This window comes from Lissotriton helveticus, chromosome 8 (genome assembly GCF_964261635.1).
Source record: "Lissotriton helveticus chromosome 8, aLisHel1.1, whole genome shotgun sequence".
In the NCBI taxonomy this organism is placed as follows: domain Eukaryota; kingdom Metazoa; phylum Chordata; class Amphibia; order Caudata; family Salamandridae; genus Lissotriton; species Lissotriton helveticus.
In genome coordinates, this window is record NC_136069.1 from 27,880,928 (window position 1) to 27,902,953 (window position 22,026).

At 45.3% G+C, this 22,026-nt stretch overlaps 2 protein-coding genes across 3 annotated transcripts in view; both read left to right on the plus strand.

The window, feature by feature from the left end:
- Nucleotides 1-22,026, plus strand: part of LOC144772264 (uncharacterized) — a 1,157,681-nt gene that overhangs the window by 381,488 nt on the left and 754,167 nt on the right. The gene's annotated exons all lie outside the window — the stretch shown is intronic.
- Nucleotides 1-22,026, plus strand: part of LOC144772267 (histo-blood group ABO system transferase-like) — a 134,573-nt gene that overhangs the window by 110,513 nt on the left and 2,034 nt on the right. The window contains exon 7 of the mRNA XM_078656499.1: nt 10,128-10,262. Coding sequence (XP_078512625.1) covers nt 10,128-10,262 — 135 coding nt within the window. The remainder of the gene's footprint in view (nt 1-10,127; nt 10,263-22,026) is intronic.

The window sequence follows — 22,026 nt, forward strand, 5'->3', positions numbered from 1 at the left end:
CGCGGGTCAGGCAACACATTTTTAAGCGCCATTACATCTGCTCTATTCCACGGAGTATATACACAATTATAAATAAAATAGCCCTTGGAATCAGCAGAATGTTTATCGTCATCATCCCCCTTTCCTTTAGGAGGAACATACAAGGGTGCGGCTTCCCGCATAGGGTTCACGTGGGCAGAGTTTATCTTATCTGTCTCGGAGAGAGAAGACGGCGATACTCCATTCGGATTGGGCTGTGGAACTCTGTCCGCATTCTTTTTCTGCTCCTTCAGCTGGGATGCCTCATTCCGTAATTTAACCAGTCGTCTAATCGCGTCTGGTACCTGAGAAAAAACAAAAGAGCCATCACGTAAAAGTTGACGATCATTTGCTATGTCAGTTGGTTCTAACACCAAAGAGTATTTCCGAAACATTTCTATGACTTCTTCAGCAAATATCGCAGAAAAATATATCTGCTCTTTTCCAATTCTGTATGCTAGCTAAGATATCGGGAGCAGAATGAATACTAGGTAGTGCTTTACGAGCAGCCTGTCGTAGTTCGGACAAACGTTCAGCTGATAACATGGATCGAGTATCCCGCGTTTTCTGTTGCTCCGAGTCAGAGTCCTCGTCGTCTCCGGACGGAGCGGTTGGAACGGCATACGGAGGTGGAGGTCGATCTAATAACAAAAAATCATCTTGCGGTTTATTAAGGACAGGATAGAGAGGCTGTCGGACAGGATATTGGCCAGATATCTGTAATCTACGTTCCTTATCCTATCGTTCCTGCAATTCTTTAGTTTCTTTCTTTCGTAACTCAAGCGCTTTCTCATTCACACTCTTTCGCTGCTCTTTTTCAATCAACGCTTGCTCACGCTTCTCTTGCTGTCGTACTTCTTTTTCCCACATTCGCAAACTCTCAAACATATCACTCCTAGATTTTTGCTCAAACAAACATTGCTCCACATACTCAACCTTTCGCGCATCAAATGACCCATGCAGTGGCCATCGTAACTCAGGATCCTTCTTAGTGTATTTGTGCCACAATGTGCTGTACATTATGGCAGAAAGACCAACCTTCACATACATATCTCTATTAGGTGTCCCCTTGGGGGGAGCCGGCTGTGATTCTTCAAGTCGTAAACTGGTACCCTTACAAAAGCAGCACAACCTTCGAAGTGCGCTAAAAACAGGCATGTCGAAAGAAATAGCGCAAAATATACACTATTTATAGGGAAAGAGCTCTTAAGGTACCTTCTTAGTACATCGCGCTATACAAACAAAAGTTGAGGAAAAGTCCTCGCACTACCTGCCTATATGAGCTGTGGAACTCTGTCCGCATTCTTTTTCTGCTCCTTCAGCTGGGATGCCTCATTCCGTAATTTAACCAGTCGTCTGGTACCTGAGAAAAAACAAAAGAGCCATCACGTAAAAGTTGACGATCATTTGCTATGTCAGTTGGTTCTAACACCAAAGAGTATTTCCGAAACATTTCTATGACTTCTTCAGCAAATATCGCAGAAAAATATATCTGCTCTTTTTCTGACCAATTCTGTATGCTGGCTAAGATATCGGGAGCAGAATGAATACTACGTAGAGCTTTACGAGCAGCCTGTCGTAGTTCGGATGAACGTTCAGCTGATAACATGGATCGAGTATCCCGCGTTTTCTGTTGCTCCGAGTCAGAGTCCTCGTCGTCTCCGGACGGAGCGGTTGGAACGGCATACGGAGGTGGAGGTCGATCTAATAACAAAAAATCATCTTGCGGTTTATTAAGGACAGGATAGAGAGGCTGTCGGACAGGATATTGGCCAGATATCGATAATCTACGTTCCTTATCCTCTCGTTCTGAGGAAAATGATATTTTGCCTGACCAAAAATGTCCACTACATACACCCTATGTTACATTCATGTGCATGTCACCCATGCATATTTCTCGTAGTGGCCTGAATCACTAGGCCTCTGCAAACATGTCCTGCAAGTCATCAAGTCATCAAGTCTCCCAAACATTAAGCTAACATGAAGGCTCATGTATTTTGCATTTTGCATTGTGCACTTTTAAATAAATATCGTACTGAGCCCTTTTTTTGTGGTTGGAGCCTGAAACCACTTTCTGAAAATATTGTTTACATGATTCCTGGCACATTGAAAACTGCAGTCACGTCAGCAAGAAGCCTGCCAAGACAGTGTTATGAATAACAGTTATCTGTTTTCAGTACAGAGTGGCATCCCTGCCCGGTGAGGAAAAGCAAACAGAACCCGTCCGCGACAGATAAGGCCTAACTCTCTGTCTCAGCCCCCATGCAATGAACGGAGGAATATATGCTTTTTCTTTATTTCTAGTGATGAACAACCTTTTGCTTCAGACAATACATCCCCTATCATATCAGATTGTACAAGATGTGCTTTTCGCCCTGACACAAGAGATGTCTCTGCTAGGCCGAAAGTCAGCTCTCCTCCCAGTTACACGTCAATTGCACGCCATGCTCGAGTTGCACAATTAGGGCAGAGTTCCAGCTGGTCATGCAAACTCCTCCCCTAAGTACCCACCCACCTATGACACCTACCTATCATCTACCTATGACTCATCAAGTGTACGCCCACATGCTCTTATCTCCTTCTTTCTTGCTCTGCCTGGAGCGCTCCTCCCTATGTACAAGGAGTAAAATGTATATATGCTGTTCATTGTTATTAAATGTTAGAAGACTCTTCCTGAACCTCAGAGGTGATGGAACATATTCTCCCTTTGACTCGAGTTATTGGAATAAAGCCCATTTTAACTTGGACACCACGGATCCTGTCTCTCATTTGATGCATGATACTTTGTTTATGCCTAGAAATTCTGCCAGGGTAATATTTTATTTACCACAGTTCCTGCAATTCTTTCGTTTCTTTCTTTCGTAACTCAAGCGCTTTCTCATTCACACTCTTTCCCTGCTCTTTTTCAATCAACGCTTGCTCACGCTTCTCTTGCTGTCGTACTTCTTTTTCCCACATTCACAAACTCTCAAACATATCACGCCTAGATTTTTGCTCAAACAAACATTGCTCCACATACTCAACCTTTCGCGCATCAAATGACCCATGCAGTGGCCATCGTAACTCAGGATCCTTCTTAGTGTATTTGTGCCACAACGTGCTGTACATTATGGCAGAAAGACCAAACTTCACATACATATCTCTATTAGGTGTCCCCTCGGGGGGAGCCGGCTGTGATTCTTCAAGTCGTAAACTGGTACCCTTACAAAAGCAGCACAACCTTCGAAGTGCGCTAAAAACAGGCATGTCGAAAGAAATAGCGCAAAATATACACTATTTATAGGGAAAGAGCACTTAAGGTACCTTCTTAGTACATCGCGCTATACAAACAACAGTTGAGGAAAAGTCCTCGCACTACCTGCCTATATGAGTTGCAACACATATATTTCCCACATACACATACACATTCAAGTAGACTAGTCTATTCCCAAATACAAATATGCCACGGTAAGCGTTTCCTAAAACTACCTTACCACTCAAGGGCATCCAAATTCCAAAACCTACAACAGGCGCCGCAGAACGGCTCTTACCAATCATAGGCTGTCCAGGTTCCAACTGCCAAGTTCTAAATTCGACCAAACGGTCACTGCACGGCGGACCAACAGAAGAGATCTCAGTCGAGGACCGGCGCCGCCTGGATGGTCGGATCAGAAAGTAGGGAAGAACCGCCTCGGGTGCCAAGACTCGGGTCTCCTCTGGCAGCGATCACTTCCTCAGCGAAGTTCCGAACCGTCGTCACGCCCAATCCAGCAGGTGCCAATTTGTCGTAACAGGCCTCAGCCAGACCCGCTAGTGCAAGGGGTTCGCCCTTCTGTGCACAAAAGTCCGCAGACTCCAAAGGAAAAAGTTGGCACGGAAACTGGAAATACAAAACATAACGTTTATTACACCTCATGAGGTGGTGCTAAAGTTCAACCAGTACCCTTCGGCACTGCAAGAAGTAGCACAAAGGGCTACTGAACACATGGTTTATTTATACCCACACAGGGGCTCAAAAGAAGGCGGTACAAAGCATAAGAGCACATTTTATGTCCATACATGGTAATATTGGGAGGCACAATTGATCAGTGGGTGGAGCTATCAGTCTTAGGGGTCTCGGCTAACACATTCCAATCTAAGGCTAACCATCAACAGATGTAGACCCTAACGGTCAGCGGAGAACACAAAGGAGCTATTAATAGCTTGTTGCCGGGCAGTTTAGAGGCCATGAGCATAAAGGTAGGACAACGCACATGGTCGACACGAGGTAGCATGCGGCAGACAAAATGGCTGCCGTGAATTCAAAATGGATGCCATAACAAATGTCAAGATAACGGAAAACCTGAATGTCTTTCGCTAACGCTCAACTTTAATCGCTGTTTTATATACAACAGCGCTATACAAACAAAAGTTGAGGAAAAGTCCTCGCATTACCTGCCTATATGAGTTGCAACACATATATTTCCCACATGCACATACAAATCCAAGTAGACTAGTCTATTCCCAAATACAAATATGCCACGGTAAGCGTTTCCTAAAACTACCTTACCACCAAGGGCATCCAAATTCCAAAACCTACAACAGGCGCCGCATAACGGCTCTTACCAATCATAGGCTGTCCAGGTTCCAACTGCCAAGTTCTAAGTTCGACCAAACGGTCACTGCACGGCAAACCAACAGAAGAGATCTCAGTCGAGGACCGGCGCCGCCCGGATGGTCGGATCAGAAAGTAGGGAAGAACCGCCTCGGGTGCCAAGACTCTGGTCTCCTCTGGCAGCGATCGCATCCTCGGCGAGGTTCCGAACCGTCGTCACAACCAATCCTTCGGACATCCGAGTCACCGATGAGCCCCACATGCCGGCGCCAATTTGTCGTAGCAGGCCTCAGCCAGACCCGCTGGTGCAAGGGGTTCGCCCTTCTGTGCACAAAGTCCTCAGACTCCAAAGGAAAAAGTTGGCACGGAAACTGGAAATACAAAACATAACGTTTATTACACCTCATGAGGTGGTGCTATAATTCAACCAGTACCCTTCGGTACTGCGAGAAGTAGCACAAAGGGCTACTGAACACATGGTTTATTTATACCCACATAGGGGCTCGAGAGAAGGCGGTACAAAGCATAAGAGCACATTTTATGTCCATATAAGGTAATATCGAGAGGCACAATCGATCAGAGGGAGGAGCTAACAGTCTTGGGGTCTCAGCTAACACATTCCAATCTTGGGCTAACCATTTCCAGATGTGGATCCTAACGGTCAGCAGAAAACACAGAGATGCTATTAATAGCCTGTTGCCGGGCAGATTCAAAAGCCATGAGCAGAAAGGTAGGACAACGCACATGGTCGACACGAGGTAACATGTGGCAGACAAAATGGCTGCCATGAATCAAAATGGATGCCATCAAATGTCAAGATAACGGCAAAACCAAGATGTCTTTTGCTAACACTCAACTTAATCGCTGCTAATTTACAACAACTTCACCCTCAAGCAAAATGTATCATGGAGAAGGTACCAGCAGAAGCCCAAACTGCCTGAATCTGTTGCTGCACTGTAGTTTTTCCAGACCTGTCCTCTCGTCCTTCAAATGATCTATTCTCGTAACTGTTGATGGTTCGACATCTACATCCACTCAACAATGATTAGTCAATAATGCTGTATTTTGTGGTGGAAAAGTTTGCTAGGTTTTTCCTCACTCTCTCAAACATTGGAGCAGATGTGCTCTCATTAGCGCCTGTGCTTGCACACACAGGCCTTGTGTATTTTTTACCAAACAATCTTAGGGCAATAGCCTATGGCTGCTTTTGTGCATTATGATTTGTATTGATTAATTTAAAAGGTGTTATTGATTTGTTGTTCACAAAAAGAACTATTGGTTGTAAATAGGTGATGTTTGGTGGTTATCCCTGGTATTATACTTAGATACAAATGGGTTTTGTAGCCAGGTTGTGAGACATTGTGTTTGTGTGCTTGGAATGGAGTATGGGCTATAAATGTGTGATTAATGTGATATGTGAGTAGAAAGTGAGGGTGAGTGGTGAGTTTGTATTTAACAATAATATGGCTGGATATATGTTTAAATGTTTATTGTTGTCGTGTTGGATAAAGTTTTTGGTACATTCAAAAAAAGTAATAATTTTTGAACCCCAAGTGTTATAATTGTTTGAATAAATTCAAATTAAGCAAAAGGTGGTGTAATGATGCTAGAGATTTGTTCTAGGCACTAATGAAGTAGAATTGGAGTGGATTATCAGTATTGGCATTCTCTTGTGGTTTGAACACCTAGGCTGGCACTAAACTCTTTGACCACATGTCTAGATACATCACGTATGACCCAAGTATGTGGATGTGGATGCATTGACAGACTCCACACACATTTGCATCACAGATAAGGTCACTAACTCTATTGTGTAAGTAAAAGCCTGGATTATAAAGGAATAAAGAGCATCTAAACTAGGAGTACTAATTCCCAGCGGACATAGCATGTCACAGAAAAATATTCTTGTGAAATCCCGGAAGCTGTCAATTCTCAGGTGGGCCACATGGTTGAGGCCTTTGTCGTGCTAAAAATAAAGGTGAAAAAAGAGAGGTGTGTCACCCAAGTAGTACAAGAAGGTGTAGTCCAAATGGAGGAACATCAGACACTTAAGGAAAAGCTTTTAAACGATTATAACTATCTCTGGACATGACAGGAGTCTTCAGAGAAGGGCCTTGACTACTCCATTAGGCAATGGAAGAACATCCAGCAGTGCACATCCAATCAAAGATAAACAGTCAGATGCCTTGGTGCAATGCGGCACAGGCTTGCTGTGTCTGATGAAGGGCTTGCCACGTGAGGCTTGAGGTTCGTGATGCCCAGTCCGTGGCACATTGTCTACGGGTCTAGCCAGCGCTTCATAATCCTTTTGATGTACCTTATAATGCAACGTTCCCCTGGTTATGCGCTCTAATACCTCCGGGTCTAGATAGCGCTATATAACCTTCACATATCAAATAAACTAAAAATTGTCTTTTCCTGAACACTGAGACCTGAGCAACATGGCTGATGACCGGTGGAGCTGCTTGACAGCTAATGAGGAGTCTGGCCCGGGTTTTCCCCCTTGATGGTCACCTACCCAGCCGGACATTGGGCATTGTTCCTCCTCGTCTCCCCAATATTACTCCTTCCTCCCCTCCCTCCTTCGAATTACTGTAACATTGTTCATGTGTACTGTTTCCTTACAATGCTTTTGTATCTAATGTAACTTGTAACGCAACGATCCTAAATGTAAAGCGCTCTGATACCCTCTTGGGTCAATTTTGCGCTATATAAAACTTTATAAATAAATAAACTGTCAAGTGAATGGTAAAGACCAAGTGTTAGAAGGAGGAATTACCTCTTCGTGGTAAACAAGCATGTACCTCTTCTCTGAGTGTCTGCATGTACGTTAAACTGGCATCCTGACCTTTATTTTGGGTCTGGTATCACAGGAATCTAGCATGTGCACAGAGGCCTAGATCTGTCCCTGTCAGTGTGAGGTCTAGAACCTGTTCTGTGACTTGGAGGGTCGCACCAAGTGCAGTGCTTAATTTGAGCCGTTGCTTTTTGGTGCTCAGCACCAGCACTTAATTGGTTTCTGGTGCTCGGCACCGGCACCTTATTGTCAACACCATACTTAGAACAGTCTACCATATGGTGGCGCTGCTCATCTAATTTAGAGATGAGCAGAACAATGGTTGTTTAGGAATACCATATACATTAAACTTGCTCATACCTGCCTCCCCAGCGATTCCTTCAGCTTTGGGGACCTGGAATAATCTGAACTTTCGCATTTGAATGCAAGAGAGATGGTTAGTAGTTGTTTTGGCAGCGATGAAAAGGGCGATGGGTGATGCAAGCTGCAGTGGCTTCTGGGTGAGAGCCCTGGCACTTAATATTTTACAAATTAAGCACTGACCCTGTGTGCTCTCATAGTGGGCATTGGACTACTGTCCAGGCCCAATGTGCATCACATAAAGAGGTGTTGGCAACGTGCTGCATTTTGTGAATCAGTAATGTGTCCAGATCTTTTTCAATGTGCCGATGAGGGTGCGGTCTACTGACCCTCTTGTGTAAAGTTTGGATGTAATGCAAAACCCAGACACTGGCGCTGACGTTCGGTGTACACGGCAGATATGTATGTCTGTGCAGTACGCCCGTAGAGCGCGTGTGGTAGAAGGACTCTGTGCTGAGTGAGTCTGAGCACTGGGGCCAACGGGATCCTTTTTAGATATGCCAGGCATTGCACGGCACAAGATGGAGGGTGAGGATGGATGTTCCGGACAGGGGAAGTGTATTGCCTGCATTTCTGTGGCTAGAGAGTGGAAGCCTAGAGACTGAGGTAAAAAGGATGAACAGAGGGATTCCTTTACAAACTCCATTAGGGCCTTCTCAGCAAAGTACTGCCTGGTAGTTCCTCCTGAGCAGTGCCACGTGGTAGATGGTAGGATGGGGGCGGTGGGGCAGCAATTTCTGTTTTTCAAGGTGAGCAATGTTTTGATGCAGAGCCTGCCATTTAGACGGTCTCTGGTGACTGCTTCAAGAAGACTCATGGCAGCCAGGTGCAGAAAACTCAGCTTTGATTGTGCCTATATTATGGGCGATCATGCTTGTAGCCAGCCTTATTGATACCTGCTGAGAGAGACATCACTTTACAAAAATCCCCTCAATGGGAAATTAGCATAAAGGTGGGACTCACGCCATTCTTCTTTATTTTTTGTTCCAATTTGTACATGACAAAGCGTACTCAAAGGACCTTTGTCTGGCAACACAGAGTATGTGCGTGAGAGCCTCTTTCTGAGAGGTGTGGTAACGTCCCTTGAATTCTCTTTCCTAAACATGAATACGTTCTACAGTAATCTAATCATATCTTTAAGTTGGAATAGGGATGGTTCACAGAATAGGGTCTCAAGGAACTTCACAAATGCAAGAAGGTGTCAGCATAGTGAAGATTCCAGTAGTCGTATTTCAGAATTGGAATAAGTGTTTAACATGAAGATTCACACTTGCGAGAATAAAGGAAACAGAGAGGTCTGTGCCCCTCAAAGTCTAAGTGAATCTGCTGTAACTTCTAACAGTGTGAACACCAATCAAATGGAAGCTTAAGCCACAATCGTATCTCTTCCCACCCCTCAAGGGACCAGTTTTCTCCATCCTCATGTTGTACATTTGCAACATTAACCCGTTAACCGCGGCAGTAATTCCGCCGCGGTGCGGGCGTTTCTTTGCGAGGGTGGAGCCGCGTCGGCTGCTGGATGTGCGCAGCACGACGGAGGTAGTACTTGCGACGGCCAACGGCCGATAGCAGCACGCAAGGGGTTAATAGGGATGTACGTCAGTACAACGCGATCATTTTGATTGCGGTACTTTACGACGCAGCTGTTACAACGCAAGTCATTACAACGACTTGCGTTGGAGGGCGCTGGACTGTGGAATAATCTAATTTTCTATTCCAACTCCAGCCCACGTTACAGTAGGTAAGGTGTTGGAATAGAAAAACTATTCCGTAAGCAAGAGCGCCCTCCAGCGCAAGTCGTAGTAATGACTTGCGTTGTGATTCTTGCGTCGTGAAGGTCGTGCGGTGTAAACACCGCGTTGTAAAGGATGGTTCCCGGTTGATAGACTATACTTGTGCACATGCAACTGAAGAACAAATATAAGAGTGAGTAAAAGCATACATTATTACATTCTCAAATATGACTCTCAGAATAAATGCAACTGTGACAAAGTGTAAATGGAAACGTGAATACAGGATACATGTCTTCGTGATAAACTGAATATTAATGCACACGTTTATAACGCTTCAGTTTCTCAGTGGTTACATTCCATTAATGCGTTCATATGTACACACACGTTAATCTTATTAAGGCACACAGTAGATATAATGTCAAATAGAAAAATGCAAACTGCGCATTGATGACGTGTGAGGGACGGATTGTAAATCGCGCCCCCCACAATGGAGAGGCAAGCGAGGGCTTGAATTGTGTGAGGACATCCAGACTTGGGAGTTAGATCAATAACAGATTTATATTTGTTCTATCAGGAGGTTCTGTACCTGACAAGGACAGCGTTTGATCTGCAGACCATGCTAAAAGCTGTCCCTTTTGTCTTTCAGAAGATCAGAGGTGATGACCGTCACTCCCTGGCTGGCTCCTGTGGTCTGGACTGGAACGTACAACAGAGGCATTCTGAACAAGGATTTTGAGAGGAAAAACTACACTATAGGCCTCACCGTCTTTGCACTCGGCAGGTACGAAATGCTGTGAGAGTGTTGCTTGTGCAATGTCCTTCCCTTCTCCCCCATTTCTCTCATGCAGGAAAGAAGAAATGCACATGACACAAACTGAACTAGAGCACAGTGATTGGAGCCTTCCATGCATGCCTTGTTTGCACCCTCACTTGCACCCATGGAGCTCTACATTCCTAGTGGGACAAAAAGTTCTGCCCAAATAGCTCAGGTAAAATAGGCCAGGTCACATCCAGCAGCATTGGTATTTTCAGACACAGCAACACTAGCTAATGTATTTATTGCATCTAATCACACTCCCTCTTTGTCCCATAGTATCTACTACTCATGTATAAGCCGCCCTCTTCTTCGCAGCCTGTGATGGTACTCCCTTCTCTTTAAACATTTCTTTAGTGCTCCTTCATGCAGGTAGCAGCTGTCTCCTCTCACCACCAGCTTGTTTTGTAGCACATTCCCCTTATTTGTCATACATATAAGTCCCTATGCTTTGCATAGGACTCCTCAGCTTTCTCCTTCTCATCCCTCTTTCCTGAAAACTTGAATCTCAAATGAATACTAAATGATGGCAGCGCCATCACGGCACTGGTAGTTGTATTCATCTCTCTATCCTCCCATCTTGACCAGCTCCTCCCATTTAAAGCTGCCCCGCCTCAGCTTACTAAAATATACCTCTTCGAGATTACACCACTGTATACACATCCTATTCTTCGAAGCTGTCTGCAAGGCACCACTATTCTCTCTATGATCTATTATTGGGTTGATTGAGCTTCATTGGGTATCATTGGTGTAGGAGAGTAGGATCTGCTTACTATGGTTACCCACACTTTTTGCTGGTGTTTCATTGTTTTTCGACTTTAGTCTGGCTGGGGCCCTGATATCGAGGAGCCCAGCCTAGCTGCTTCCTCTCTAAATTGATTGCATGTACTTTAGGTACACTCCAGTTTGGTTACTGGTGTACCCTTGTGAGTCCCTAGTATATGGCACCTTAGGTACCAAGGCATAGGTACCCCAGAGGCCTACCAGGGGCTGCAGCATGTATTATGCCACCCCTGGAAAGCCTTCCAAAATGACACCACAGGGCTGCTACTGCAGCCTGGGTAAGGTGGTGCATGCACCCCTTACTAAGATATAGGTTGCCTATATCTACCCTAAATCACTGCACATAGAAACCTATCAGTCACCCCTATGGCAGGCCTTATCAATCCTGAAGGCAGGGTGCTTGGTTTTGTGTGAGAGGGTGCCCATGCATGAGCTGGGCCCCTCTGCAGCGTTCGGAGCCTATTCTCTGAGGCTGTTCTGTGATGCAGCCAGACCATATACTCTTAAGTATCTCGTATCTGGCCCCTGCCCTTTGGAATAGCTTGCCGCTGCCTCTCCGCATGCAACCTAATCTCCTTTCATTCCGTAGATCCCTGAAAACATGGCTTTTCGGCCAATAGGCTGTTCTCTCTCTTTGCTGTTCTTGTACAGCGCCGGGAAACCCTTTTGAGTAGCTGCGCCCTAATATAAAAATTCAAATAAATAAATAAATTGAGTGCATTCTAACCTCGCGGTAAATGCTAACTTTGGAATGGCTGCATGAAAACATGTTGGTTTCATGTCAAACACTTTGGAACCCTACCCCCCCACCAGTCCTGTCAGCGGGGGTAGAATCCCACCCTTCTAGAGGGAGAGACATGTACACACTGGTCTAACCGGTAATAGTTTAAAAGAGCCCTGGCATCACAAAATGGATGCTGCAGCCACAGACACGAGTCTGGCCTCCTGCTGCTGACCGAAACTCCGGCAGGGGAGGCCTAGACAATAGGTTTCCTGGCACACAGGAGGTGTAACCACGTCCCAGACAGGCTCTTGTGTATTGGGGCTGGGTGGGTGCACTCAGAGAGTGCTTTGGAGTCAGCACTGGGGGCACATTTCATGTCCCTGTGCATAGCCCAGTTCAAATCGGTTGCAGGGCCTACCAGCCCCTGCTCTGGCGCGAAACTGGACAAAGGAAATGGGTGTAGCCACTCCTCTTTCCAGACCCTCCCATAGGTGGGTCCCCAGAGTATGTCCAACCCCTTTCTTAGGTATAAGTAATGAATCCCTGGCAACAGGACTTTAGATTACACCTGGATGAAACTCTAAACCTGAAACCTGGAACTTCGCTATTCTAAAGACTAGAGGACGGAAGAATCTCCCTTGGGGTCAAGGCGTGACTCCCCTGCTTGGCAGGCACCAACGAAGCATCTTGCCAGTCTGCATTTCTGAAGCTCCAGCCGGACTCCAAAGTATTTGCAACACAGGAAGAGGATTTACTGACTTCTCAGAGGCCAACCCAAGTCCTCAGCAAAGCTGAGACCCGCAGCTCTCGTAAGTGATGTTGAACCGGAACCCCTGGACCCTGTGCACATTTGCAAGTACATTGACTTCTCAACGTCTCATGAAGTTGTGCTTTGGGTTACATGTAGCCCAAGCCCCGAGCCCTATTTGCAGCGAAGATTGTGGGCCTACACTCTATGAGTGTTCAGAGAGCCCGCTTCTTGCATTTCAGCTCGAGGCTCCTTCGCGATCCCTGGTCCATCGACTGGTGGGTCCCTATGAAGGCAACTCTGATTTTCCTTGGGCTTCCCTGATTGCTCCAGACGGGCCCTGACTTCCCACTGTGGGGTAAGTCCCTCGGACCTTGCTGGTCCACACCAAAGCATTTCTTTGATTCCTGCATGGGTTACTGTTGCCAAGGCTTGTTTGGTCCAATATGGGCACCGATACCGCAGTACTCGACATTCTTTGTGGGACAGCTCGATTCCAGATCCTGGTCATCGTTGATGCCTCCTGGTCCTTGTGGCTGAAGAGTCAAGGTTCACCTCTTTTACCTGAAATCACCCGACATCGGTGGACATTCGACTATTGTGGCCTTGGTCACTGGCAAGTGACCCAGACTCTGTCCCCTCTACTTTTGGGTTCTGCTCATCTTCGATCCAGGATTGGATCACACCGGACACTTTCCACTTGGACGGCAGCAGCACTTTGCAGCAAATCGCCAATGAAAACGACGACGATTCCCGACACCAAAAGACACCTATGCACCCGGCTTCTCTGGGTGAGGTAACTCGAGTACTCCGGTGCTCCTATGAGTGTTGGCCCTAGACCCCTTAAGTCTAAAGTTGTTTGCTCAAAGTTCTCTCCTATGTGTCCTTTATCTTTAAATTGCCAACCGCGACTTTCCCCATAGAAGCTAAAGGTGATTCGCGGCTGTGTTCTCACACTGCACGCATCCTCCGTGGGTCCCCTGGGTCACTACCTTGGGTGGTTCCTTGTGGCCCCAGCGATTCTACAGGCTCTAGACCTTGTGTCTAGTCAAGTTGTGGTTCTTATACCACTTTCTTAATATATGGTTTGGTACGCCCCTGGGGCTCCCCGTAAATTGTGCTAATTTACAGTGTGATATTAAGTTTCCCGTATATACTTTTGCCTCTAGCCTCATAAAGAGACTAGGGGATGTGTTTAGAATAAATACATATATTTTAAATATATACCCGGTGTGGTTCTTCTTTCATTTGGTCATTCACGAGATTATAGACTGGAAAAACAAGCTGCTTTACATTCCTCCAAGACTTTGCCTAAAGGCTGCTCTCCACAGCTACCACTAGGATAGCTTTCAATAAAGGTTGTCTTTAACCTACCATCAATAAGGGTCATTTGGACTGGTGCAAGCTGCCCACTATAATAGTGGACAGCATATGCAAGGCCAACTTCTCACATTGATGTGCAGCAGGTGGGATTACAGCTTGCCATTGTTTTACCAGATAATCTCAAGTGATTGACTAATTGAAAACCACTAAAGGTACCAGAAGTACATATGATACAAGCTTAAAATACAGTGAGTTCTACTGAACTTACAGTCGTGTGTCAAGGGCTTAGCACACTCTTTCTACAACTCAAGAGAGTTTAGTAGGTCACACTAGAGTAGGTAGGTGCACACACCACACTTCACTAGTAACGTCTTCAAGGCCAGGAACCAGTGGGTCCCTGCCAGATGTCAGTATGTTACAGGCATCCAAGTATGACACATTCCCATTCTTAGAATTAAGGGCCTTGTGTACTATGAGGAAATTGAAGACAGGCAAAAGTGCCAACACCCAACGCCTCATAGAGGTACTACTGTTAGATGACCTCAAGAAGGGTTCAGGGCCTGAAGGGTCAGGAAGTGGGGATGGGGCAGCAGAGGAGGCAGAGCCCAGTGGTACAAACCACCAGGACTCAGACTCTGATGCTGACCAGGAAGGTGACCATGACCTTGACCTGGACCATGCAGCTCCTCTTGGAAATGAGGTTGAAGGCCATGAAGGTCATCTCTTTGTTCCCCCAGGAAGAGTAGGAGGTACACCTAGTAGGCCCAGATCTCCATCTGTGGAGTCTGACCATTCTGGTGTATCTATAGGGACCTCTGTCTCTACTCATAGAAGGGAATCCTACCAGGAGAAGAGAGAAAAGCAGCTCAAGTTTGAGGAAGCCCAGCTGAGAATTAAAAGACAGCAGGTAGCCTTAGAAAGGGAGTCCCCAGAGCTTGAAAGAGCTAGTAAAAAGATGGGACTGGAGTCCCATGTTGGCAGCAACTTCCCTAGTGGTAGAGAAAGATCTCATGAACATAGGAATTTAAACAAGATTGTCCCTCACTACCAGAGTGGGGATGGAATCCACTAATTGATAACTGCACTGGAAAGGGCCTGTAAAGTTCAGAGGGTCTTTAGTGTAGTTCCTATATTCCCAATAGGCTCTGCGCATTGGAATAGTATATACTATAGATGTGACGTAGGACTAAGGTCGACAAGGTCTCTATTAAATATACTAAACTTAATAGTGAGTGCCAGCTAGCTCAGAGGTCACTAGAAACTTTTTTGAATTCACAAGAAGGGATTAGTTTCTGACAACCGTATAAACATGACAACTTTGTTTCCCAAGAATAAAACGTATCTCCAGAGTTGTGGAAACAATAGGTAAGTATTTCACTCAGTCAATCATGCATGCTTCATTTCTACAGAGTTGTAGGGAAATAGAGAGATGGGTGTTTTCAATAAAAGGTTTATTGAACAGTCTTTTTTCTCATACAAGAGAAGTGAACTGCTACAATCGTTATGCAGGCTGCAAAGTATAATGCGTACAGCGTAAACAGTAATATGAAATAACACTGTAAGAGCATTGTATGGTTTCTAAGCCATATAAAATAACATACATAAATACATAGACTAAAATACTCAACTGGTGCTTCTAAAATATGCCTACCTCAATGTACCTAACCTAAGTCTAGTACGAGGGAAGAAGTAAGTGTGGTGTAGCATAGGTTTAGTTTTCTTTGCCAAGAATCTATCCAAGATTTCTCTTAGGGTCTAATCAGCTCCATACCTTAGATTTAGAATGAAGGAGGTCTGGTATCTCTCTGTCTCGGACTCGATTTCCCAACACCCCGCAAGGGGACCTTGGAAACACTGGAGCTGGATTCTCGCCGAGAGAAAGACAGTCTCTGATCAGTGCGTCAGCTGGAGGGTCGGCTTCCTTCGGCACTTGCTGTAGCGAGTTGCGTCGGGCATGTAAATAGTCAAACTGCTCCAAACCACCGTGTCTTGCTAAAGCAAGTGAAGGCATATTTATACCTGGAAGGTACCTAGTTTGACGTAAAGGTGGACATAATAACGTCATCAAAGAATCCCAAGGGAATGGTATTTCTTTGAAAACTCCATGAGTTCTTGGACAAATCAATATTCAAGCAAGGGGAGGTTCCCTAGCAGCTTAAGCCGATTTTCCAAGAAATCGTTGCGGCTTTTCGGAACTGGTGGAAGTAGCCATGCCTGTATTTGGACTGCATGGGCTATGTCTAGATATGGGTATGATTTCTATGCCTATATTAGGGCAATGTGAATTGTACCTATATAAGGGCATGAATAGGGAAACTTCAATACGGGTCCTAAAACGCTAAATAACAGGTCCCACAGGAGCAGTGGACAGCTATCTTGTGGGTCTCCTTTGCAGACAAAGGTAGAGACAAGCTCCTCTCTGTTAGAGAAGAGGATGCTGATGATTATACAGTCCTGAAGAGTAAAGGGTTTGGCCTAACCACTGAACAATACAGGATACAGTTCATAGAAACCTAAAAGGCTCAGACTCAGGACTGGGTTGACTTTGTTGATTGTGCTACTAAGGCTCCAGAGGGCTGGTTAATTGGCAGTAAGGTGTGTGATTATACAGGATTGTACAACTTAATTATGAGGGAGCAGATCCTTAATCATTGTCAAAATCAGCGGTTGCATCAGCACCTGGTAGACTCTGATCTGCCCTTCCCCCTTGAATTCGGAAAGAAGGCAGACAAATGGTTCAGAACCAGGATGAAGCAGAAGGTTCAGAACCAAGGTGGTGACCAGAAGAAGCAAGATTCTAATAAGGGTGGGGAAAAGGGTAAATACCAGAAGTCTTCCCAAGGTCCCCAAAAATCTCTATCTGGGGGGGAATCCCAGTCATCCAAGAAGAAAGGCCAGAAGAAACCATGGTGTAAAATCTGTAAACAGAATACCCATTGGATTAGTGATTGTAATAGGCCCAAAGACTCAACTCCAGCCACCATTGCCCCTATGGCAACTGTTCCTCCTAGTTCAGCGCCAAGTGGTGGTACTCAGAATAAGTGTGTAGTAGGGTTAACCCTGGGTTCTGAGATGGACTCTGGCCTAGTCAGAGTTCCAACTCAGGCTGTACTGATCTGTGATGGAGGCATGGATATGTCCTCCTTTGTGAGTCCCAGTAACTTGGGCAAGTATTGACAGCTGCCCTTGATCAATGGAAAAGAGGCTTTGGCATACAGGGACACAGGGGCACGTGTCACAATGGTGACACAAGACCTTGTGGCCCCTGGGCAGATCATACTTGGTGAACTCTACCAAGTGACCAATGCTAGCAATGTCAGGACCTTTCATGCCCTTGCAGTTGTTAATTTCTCCTGGGGAGGGGTAACCGGCCTCAAGAAGGTTGTGGTAAGTGCCGACCTCCCTGTTGAATGCTTGCTTGGCAATGATTTAGAGACTTCCGCGTGGTCTGAAGCGGAGCTCAGGACCCATGCAGAAATGTTAGGGATCAATGCACATGTGTTTGCTGTGACTAGATCACAGGTCAAAATGTCTAAAACTGAACAGGCCCTGGACAAATGGACCAGGTGCCTTCCAAGAAAAGGAGCAGTAGGGTTAACTCAGAATACAGATCAGTCTCGTGAGGGAGATGATTGTAGCCCTGAAGAAGGAACTGTCCCAGATGAGCTTGAGCCTGACCAGGTTGAGTTCTTGGGGATAGGAGGCCCTTCCAGGGTAGATCTGAGTCAGGAGCAGTTGAGCTGCCCTTCTCTTTAACCCCCTCAGACAGCAGGCTGCTGCTAAGGCTGCTGGGAATGCTAGTGGCACCTACAAGATATCCTGCGATGATGGACTCCTGTACTCAGAGAGTAGAGACTCCAAGCCTGGTGCAGCCAGGAGGTTGGTTTTACCTCTGAAGTTCAGGGGCTTCCTATTAACACTACCCCATGATATTCTCCTAGCAGATCATCTGGGCCAAAACAAGACTTGGGACAGGCTTGTCCCTCACTTTCATTGGCCCCATATGTCTGAAGACACCAAGGAGTTTTGTCGCTCCTGTGTCACCATTCATGCCAGTGGTAAGGCGGGTGGTTCCACAAAGGCCCCTCTGATACACACTAACTGTGGAGGGGGTTTCCTTTGAAAGGGTTGGGGTTGATATAGTTGGTCCCATGGATCCTCAGACAGCATCTGGGCACAGATGTATCCTGGTGATGGTGGACCATGCCACCAGGTACCCAGAAGCCATTCCCCTTAGGACCACTACAGCACCTGTGGTGGCAAGGGCCCTCTTAGGAGTGTTCTCAAGGGTGGGTTTCCCTAAGGAGGTAGTTTCAGACAGAGGTGCAAACTTCATGTCTAGTTACTTGACTGCAATGTGGAAGGAGTGTTAAGTGAATTACAAATTCACCACTCCCTATCATCCACAATGCAATGGTTTAGTTGAAATGTTGAACAAAACCTTAAAGGGCATGATCAAGGGTCTCCCCTACCCCCAACTCAGATGCATCTGTTTGGACAATAAATTCTTTGGAGTAGTTAGGACTTTACAGAATTGGTGCAGTGCACATGGCCTGCTTCAGGTCATCAAATGCCTTTTGACAGCTGACTGTCCACTGAACTTTCTTAGCCATTCTTTTAGAGGTTAAGTCATTCAGGGGTGTCACAATGGATCCATACCCCTTGACAAATCTTCTATAGTACCCAGTGAGGCCCAAGAAAGCTCTGACCTGAGTCTGGGTAGTTGGAGCAACCCAGTCCATGATGGTCTGGATTTTGCTCTGCAATGGTTGAACCTGGCCTCCACCTACAAGGTGGCCCAGGTACACAACCTGACTCTGCCCTATCTGGCACTTAGTAGCCTTGATAGTTAGGCTTGCTTCCTGCAGGGCCTCCAAAACATTTCTCAGGAGGACCAGGTGATCCTCCCAGGTGGAGGTAAAGACAGCAATATCATCTATATATGCTGCACTATAGTCATCCAGGACCGTTAGAACTTTATTCACCAACCTTTGAAAAGTGGCAGGTGCATTCTTCAGACCAAAGGGCATTACCACAAATTGATAGTGCCCACTAGGGGTAGAAGATGCTGTCTTTGGCTTTGCATCATCAGCTAATCTGGTCTGCCAGTAGGCAGCTGTAAGATCAAATGTGCTCAGAAACTTAGCTGAGGCCAAAGTATCTATAAGCTCATCTGCTCTTGGGATTGGATGGGCATCAGTCCTAGTGAGTGCATTGAGACCCCTGTAGCTCCTTTTCTAGATGGTGAATGGGAGCGCCTTTTTTTATGCTCCATCTCATTTCATTTCAATATTATAAAATATGTTCCTGACTAATTACTCAGTCTTACACCTTAGTCACGGGTCTACTTCTAGAACTTATGATTCTTCACCTGAGTTCAATATTTTGTCTTGTATAATATTTAGGGCCTCATTTAAAACAATATGACGCATGGCAGCGCTGCACGTCACTTTGCTGCGCTGTCCTGCGTCAAAAGAAAAGGACTGGACAAGCGCCATATCCATGAGATACAGTGCATTCCTGGCCTCTTACACTGCACAGGCACACATATGGCTGTCTTGCACCAATGGTGCAAGGGTGCCTGCGTTGAAATCAGGTTGTTTTTGTGCAGGAAGAGACACCTTCCTTCAGAAAAACAGCTGTTATGTCACACCTAGGGAGGCGCAGGGTTTTTACGCATTCCCAAATCTATGCAATGTTGTAAATCTGAGAAAGTGTTAAAAACCATGGGCGTTGAGTGGGACTACCCAACACAACACCCTTGGCACGCCTCCCAGAGGCAGGGTAAGGCAATGCAGCAAGTTGTGCTGCATTGCGTTACACCATATCTACGAGGCCATGAAAAGCCACACCGGTTGGATTTCCATGAACTCGTAGATATGGGTCTGCACTGTGCGCTGCGGGAACGTCGGGGACGTTCCAGCGGCGCACTGGGCTTGTAAATAAGCCCCTTAGTTTGTGTCGATAAAAAAACAGATCCAATTGTTCCATTACCAAATACAACCCTGCATATATTACCCTCACTAACTTCTTTCAGTTCAGTCGCCACACCTTTGGGAGATTTAAAGATTCACATGTTTCCATAAAGAGATGTTTGAGTCTACCATGCGATTATGAATCAGCCTTATTTTTTTCCTAACACACTTTCATCTTTTCTAATAATTTATCACACCCCTGGCTCAAGTATGTGAAACTTCATTTGGCAGATCTGGGTCATTCTGAGTATTTTGATCATCCGGAGTCTTTGACTAACATCTCTGGGAAAGAGCTACAATCTTAATGGATGCATGATAGTACAACGCGATCATTTTGATCGCGGTACTTTACATTGCGGATTTTACAACGCAAGCCGTTACAACGGCTTGCGTTGGAGGGCACGGATTGAGGATTATTATAATTTTATATTCCAACACCAGTCCAAGTAACAGTAGGGAAGGTGTTGGAATATAAAATTACAACATTCCTTAACCAACAGCGCCATCCAGCGCAAGTCGTAGTAACGACTTGCGTTGTAATGGCAGCGTGGTAAAGGTCGTACGGTGTAAACACCGCGTCGTAAACGATGTTTACCATCTTAATGTTTATCACTGCTTGAGAATTTGAGGCTATCTACAGAACCTTTGACATCTTCTGTTCCTAAGAATCAAGGGATCTTGGCCATACATTCTATGCAACTTTATTTAATAAATAATGCTCGCCATAGACTTGTATTGGCACGATTTAGGATGGATATTTTTCATTGCCTAACTAGCTTTCTCAGCATAAACAGCTGGTCACAAGACTTGGAAAAATACCCTTGTGATAAGGTATCCATCCAAGAGTACCATGCACATTTTATTTTCTGTAAATATTATTCAGATAACTGTGTGCAGTGTCGACCAGCTTTTTTGTTTTTTATAAGCCCTCCTGAGTTTGTATATCTGTGGTCTCTTGTCACATTTTTTATGGGCTGTTTTCACCTGTAGAAAGCTTTTTTAGCTAATTATATTAATTATATAAGGCAATTGTCCTTTTACCAGTTTTATTTCTATTGTACATGTTTTATCTTACTTTTTCTACAGTATCTTTTTAACTTGAATAATGCATTTTATTTGTTGTATGCTTTTATGATTTACAAAGTGGAATCAAATAAAGCTTATTTTTTATTCGATTCATACCCCCAAAAAGTAATAGTTTTATATATTTCTCCCTCTCTTTATCCTCCTATTCAAATTTCTACTTCAATTGGCATAAAAATCCTCAATTCATCAGTCTCCAAAATAGGGGATATCGTAAATATCCATTTATCATCCAGATTTTCCATTTGTTATTCCTATCTCTTTCTTTCATTAAAAGCCTGCCCTGTACTTTTACTCGGTTTTTTTGGTCAACAATTAAGTGAGTGAGCTAAATTATTGTAATGGTGTTAATATAGCCTTATAGCCTGCTGTAGCATGCAATACTGGCTATTAAAGGCCGGCTGCAGCGTTAAAGGCCCAAGCCGAAGCCAAGAGACTTTAACAAGGCAGCGGGACTTTAAGAGCCGTTATAGCCCTGCTACGAAGGGCTATAAGGCTATTAGAACATTCTGCCACTACAGGGCAGAATATTCTAACAAATTAAACAAAGGCTTTAGGGAGCGCGAGGGGATTCAAATCCCCTCAGGCTCCCTGAAGGCTTTGTTCACAGCCACAAAGAAGCATTGGAATGTTGGAGATCCGGGCTTATAGCTACTCCATTGTTTTCAACGGAGCTTCCAATGTTCCAATGTTCTAATATATAACCTTATAGCCCTTCGTAGCAGGCTATACTGCCTATTAAATGTCAGCTACCGCGTTAAAGGCCCGAGCCGAAGGCGAGGGACTTTAACAAGGTAGCAGGACTTTAATAGCCGGTATAGCCCTGCTACGAAGGGCTATAAGGCTATTAGAACATTCTGCCACTAGAGGGCAGAATGGTCTAACAAATAAAATAAAGGCCTCTCAAAGCTCAAGGGGCTTTAAAGCCCCTCGAGCTCCGAGAGGCCTTTGTAAGGCATTGGAATGTTGCTCTGCGGGCCTTTACCGGCCCGTAGAAGCAGGGAGCACTCCACTGTCTACAATGGAGCTCCCAACATTCCAATGTTCTAATATAGCCTTATAGCCCGCCGTAGCGGGCTATACCGGCTATTCAAG